Source organism: Nansenia antarctica, assembly GCF_963989245.1.
Source record: "Nansenia antarctica genome assembly, chromosome: 5".
NCBI classification, from domain to species: domain Eukaryota; kingdom Metazoa; phylum Chordata; class Actinopteri; order Argentiniformes; family Microstomatidae; genus Nansenia; species Nansenia antarctica.
Genome location: NC_137690.1, coordinates 74,084,745 through 74,089,744, shown reverse-complemented (window position 1 = coordinate 74,089,744; position 5,000 = coordinate 74,084,745). Strand labels below are relative to the sequence as shown.

At 46.3% G+C, this 5,000-nt stretch overlaps 2 protein-coding genes across 2 annotated transcripts in view; both read left to right on the top strand.

The window, feature by feature from the left end:
* The window catches only part of gon4la (gon-4 like a), a 31,705-nt gene extending 31,594 nt beyond the window's left edge, over positions 1–111 (top strand). Inside the window, 1 exon segment of the mRNA XM_080531961.1 lies at positions 1–111. This exon segment is cut by the window's left edge and continues 310 nt beyond it. The gene's annotated coding sequence lies outside the window, so the exon portion shown is untranslated.
* Positions 112–2,653: 2,542 nt separating this feature from the next.
* LOC308158371 (protein disulfide-isomerase A3-like) overlaps positions 2,654–5,000 on the top strand; it is a gene marked incomplete at both ends in the record, with an annotated part of 8,742 nt that continues 6,395 nt past the window's right edge. Inside the window, 4 exons of the mRNA XM_080531960.1 lie at positions 2,654–2,928; positions 3,796–3,874; positions 4,124–4,241; positions 4,500–4,607. Coding sequence (XP_080388086.1) covers positions 2,654–2,928; positions 3,796–3,874; positions 4,124–4,241; positions 4,500–4,607 — 580 coding nt within the window. The remainder of the gene's footprint in view (positions 2,929–3,795; positions 3,875–4,123; positions 4,242–4,499; positions 4,608–5,000) is intronic.

The following is a 5,000-nucleotide window of genomic DNA, read 5'->3' as shown; positions in this document are numbered from 1 at the left end:
TTAATTAATTAATTAATTAATTAACCAACCCCTAATACCCTGAGGGTTCCAGTGATGTGCTGGTTGGTCGCAGGAGTTCCTGTGCTGCTGTGAACGTCAGTGTTGTTCTGAAGGTGCGAATAAAATGTACATATTTGTTTTATTCAATGATAAAATTATGGGATTCTCTTCATTCAGTTACCAAAACATGCCATGCAAAATTTCCATTGAAGATGCTTTTTAGTCTAGGGTTAAGACTTGTCTGTGAAACCAGCCCAATGTTTTTGAAAACCATGTTTTGGAGAATCTCCTTTGGAGCCTATGGATTTTCTTCTTCTTTCTTTAGCTATCTATCTGCTGCAGGTAAACTGTTTTGCGGGAGTGAGAGTTCTCCTGTATAAACATTCTGTGCTACAATCTAGATGTTAAATCATTGGATGAGCTGTGATTGACGTACACAATAGAGCTTTTACATTTTTACATTTACATTTTTGGCATTTAGCAGACGCCTTATTCCAAAGCGACTTACAATCAATACATTTGAATACTAAGCATGTGAATCAGCAGTCCACCATTCGCTGCAGGAAGAGTACTCTAGCTCTTTTTTTTTTTTTTTTTTTTTTATATTACTGGAGAAACTGAGAAACAGTACAAGGGGTGAAGAGATGGGTCTTCAGTCTACGACGGAAGATGGGTAGTGACTCTGCCGTTCTGACAGCCGTGGGGAGCTCATTCCACCAGCGGGGAGCCAGTGTTGTGAAGAGACGTGATCGGGCAGCCCGACTGCTGTGTAGAGGAGGTGGGGCCAGTCGGCCAGCCGAGGTGGAGGAGCGGAGTGAGCGGGCAGGGGTTTGGGGGGTTACCATTTCCTTCAGGTAGAATCTGATGCGAGCTGCTATCGGGAGCCAGTGCAGGGTGCGAAGGAGAGGGGTGACATGCGAGTATTTGGGGAGGTTGAATACCAGCCGGGCAGCAGCATTCTGGATGAGCTGCAGAGGTCTAATGGCTGAAGCGGGGAGCCCAGCCAGGAGTACATTGCAGTAATCCAGGCGGGAGATGACCAGTGCCTGGATCAAGAGTTGCGCTGCCTCTCTGGTAAGGAATGGTCGTATCCTTCTGATGTTGTAGAGGACGAATCTGCAGGAGCGAGCCGTTGCTTACTTTTAAGTAATTACATCGCATCAACGTTAGTCGTTTCTTTTTGAATGAATGAATGAATGAATGAATGGTCTTTATTGTCATTAATACAGTACAGGTACCATACAACGAAATTTAGGAGGGGGGGCTCCCCTGGTGCTTGGAAAAAGACAAAAGACTTTTGGGATCCTCTTCATTCAGCTACTAAACATGCCAGGCCTTTTTTCAGATATCCTAAAATTGTCTTTTAATATCTAAAATAACAGGACTGTTTCACAGATAAGGCTTAAAGCCAAGTCCTGGACTAAATCACATCTTTAATGTAAAATGTAGTCTAGGGTTAGTGAAACCTGCCCAATGTTTTTGAAAACCAGAGCATCTCCATTGGAGCCTGATGGATTTTCTCCTTCTTTCTGTAGCGTCTCCTGCTAGTATACTGTTTTGTGGGAGTTAGAGTTCTCCTGTATAATAATAATAATAATAATAATAATAATAATAATAACCTTTATTTGTATAGTGCTTTTCCTGCAAACGTTGCAGCTCAAAGTGCTCCAATCATTATATAATCATAATTAAATTATTTATGTATCATTTAAAGGCAATATTTAAAAGATGGGTTTTTAGTCTTGACTTGAACATTATGTGCTGAGGTTGCATCCCTAATGTAAACTGGCAGTGAGACACAATCTGGAGCATAAAATGAGAATGCAGCCTGGTACACCGAGCCTGTGGTACACAGAGAAAACCAGATATAAACAGTAGAAACATTCTCTGCTACAATGTAGATGTTAAATCATTGGATGAGCTGTGATTGACGTACAAATAGAGCTTTTAAGTAATTACATCGCATCAACGTTAGTCGTTTTCAGCCAATGATATGGTCGTTTCCGGAACATTCCATAGATCCCGCCCCTCGTCTTGGATCTGTCTTGCGTAAACGGAAATAGCCAACAATCAAGACTTCCGGTTCTGTTTTCGGGACTTATAAATAAAAGCGTGAGTTAATAGATGAATGGAAAGTGATTAGATCACAGTATTATGTTTACTTATTGCTGCTATTAATGTCGAATTACCCAACTGAAAATATACACCATTTATAATATGTTATATTATTATTATGTTACTTATTGTTGAGAAAACACGTAGTTCAATACATACATACATATTATATTTATATAAACTGGACTGTACAGATATATTTTACGATCTGTTTTTCTGTACAGTCCCTTTTGGGGAAATACTAAACCAAATACGATATGATGATGATCTTAATATAGATAATTACCATATCGTTTGTGGTTCCTCGATCCACATTTCCTGTGTTTAAACGCTAAATGGCCTTTGACCTGGGCGCTTTTATTCTGAAGGAATCCTAACGTACACGCGCTTACATTCACCGGAAGTTCGTGGGCGGGACTTCCGCTCTTGCTGCCCACAGAACGGGACGTCAGCAGAGTGAACGGGAGGAGACGGTCTTCTGTTCATTTAGCTGTTTCTGTTTTTTATATCCGCTCCATTCTCTAGTTGTCTTAGCAACATGGCGTCTGTCTCTCTGCTGTCTCTCATCTCTGCTGTTACCGTGTCGTTATTGTCCCTCCTGGTAACGGTGGTGGTTGCCAGGGGGAATTCGGCCGTTGGCAGGGGGAGTTCGGCCGTTGCCAGGGGGAGTTCGGCCGTTGGCAGGGGGAATTCGGCCGTTGCCAGGGGGAGTTCGGCCGTTGCCAGGGGGAATGTGCTCGAGCTGGGCGACGCGGACTTCGACTACCTGGCCGCGGAGCACGAGACCATGCTGGTGAAGTTCTACGCCCCGTGGTGAGAGGAGGAGGAGATGGATAAATGCATAAATGAATAAATGCATGGCAGAAAACAACATTGCATGTCTTTTTTCATTGTGCATTTACCTTACCTCTGCAAGGATGCTGTTCTGCCCAGGCTAATGTCTGCAGAACCCAGGCTAACCTGCTGGTACACACGGTCAGTGTGACAGCGTCGTTAAGCGTCTGCAGGCTGTCAAGGCTGTAGCATGGTGGTCAGCTGGTCACCCCAACCTGCTGAGGTCTCCGTGATCTCCCCACAGCAAGACATTTATGGTGCTTTTCCACTACAGGGCCAGCCCGGGTCAGCCCGTTAATCGTCTGCAGGCTGTCAGGCTGTAGCATGCTGGTCACCCCAACCTGCTGAGATCTCCGGTGATCGCCGTGATCTTCCCACAGAAAGACATTGAGACAGGACAGATGAGCCCATGGCTAGCCGTAGTAGAGAGAGGACCTGACAGTTACCCGGCGGGGGGGTGTGTCCCGTGTAGGCTGCCCAGGGAGGGGGGGGGGTCCCGTGTAGGCTGCCCAGGGAGGGGGGGGGGTCCCGTGTAGGCTGCCCAGGGAGGGAGGGGGGTTGTAGTAGTCGTCTTACCGTTCATCCCTTCCCGGTTACCGGCGCATCATCATGAACCTGCCTACCGTCCTCTACTTCCATACGACCCAGAAACACGTCTCATATTGCTGCACATTCAGCTGTCACCCGCCGGCTGCCTTTAGTGGCCTTTGACTCTGTCGAGGTGGTCTCAGTCTCCAGAACCCTGAATAAATAACGTGTGTTTCTGGGCTGTTTCATCTGTGTTATTGACGTGTGTGTCTGTGTGTCTGTGTGTGTGTGTGTGTGTGTGTGTGTGTTCATGTACAGGTGTGGACACTGTAAGAAACTAGCCCCGGATTTTGAGAATGCAGCTACTCGACTGAAGGGGACGGTACCTCTGGCTAAGGTAGGAAACCCTTCAAGTATACATTAATATAATATACATTAACTACAGTATCAGATATACGTTCATAGTAAGTACTGTCTCTCTACACAGGACAGACTACTAGATACTGTCTCTAATGTTTCTGTAACTGTTATCTCCTGCTCTCTTGGATTTCTCTCTTCTCCCTGTGTTTCATCTCTCTCCCTCCCTCTCTCCCCCCCCTCCATCCCTCTCTCTCCCTCCCTCCCTCCCCCTCCCTCCCTCCTCCAGGTAGACTGCACAGCCAGCCCAGACACGTGCGCGCGTTTCGGGGTGACGGGGTACCCCACGCTGAGGATCTTCAGGAACGGAGAAGACTCCTCCTCCTACGACGGGCCCCGCACCGCAGGTGTGTGTGTGTGTGTGTGTGTGTGTGCGCGTGCGTGTGTGTGTATTTTACATATTTACAGTGACACACAAGGTTTTCTCTCCTGTCCCATTCAACTTCACTGTACCATCACAACCTTCAGCACCGGTGTTGATCACATTTACTGCTCTCATTCCACCTACATTGTGACCAGTCATTTGTTACTGAGTCTGACTGTGTGTGTGTGTGTGTGTGTGTGTGTGTGTGTGTGTGTGTGTGTGTGTGTGTGTGTGTGTACAGAGGGCATGACCCACTACATGAAGAAGCAGGCGGGGCCTAACTCTGTCACCCTGCGCAGCGGGGCGGAGCTTAACGCCTTCATCAACAACTACGACGCCAGCGTGGTGGGTGAGTGACAGGTGTAGGAGCCAATAGGAGTGTGGTGTTTATCCACTCTCTCCCTTGTTTCTGTCTCAGTGTGTTAGATGACTTTTCAGTGCAAAATAACAGCATCCGCACACTCAAACACTGTAAACAAACATAGTTTATTGCGAGCTTTCGGTCATTCAGGCAGAAGAAGAAGCCTGAAGAAGGTCTATGACCGAAAGCTTATAAGCAATAAACGAAGTTCTTTTGCACAGTGTTTGAGTGTGCGGATGCTGTTATTTTGCTACTCTACTGATACTCTTCAGTTCCAGAACCTCAGCTAAGTCTGATCATGGATGAGCGGTGGTATTTTCACTGCGTAGATGACTTTTTTTAAAGCTCCTCTTTCTCTCCATCTTGGCTGCTGATCTGAGC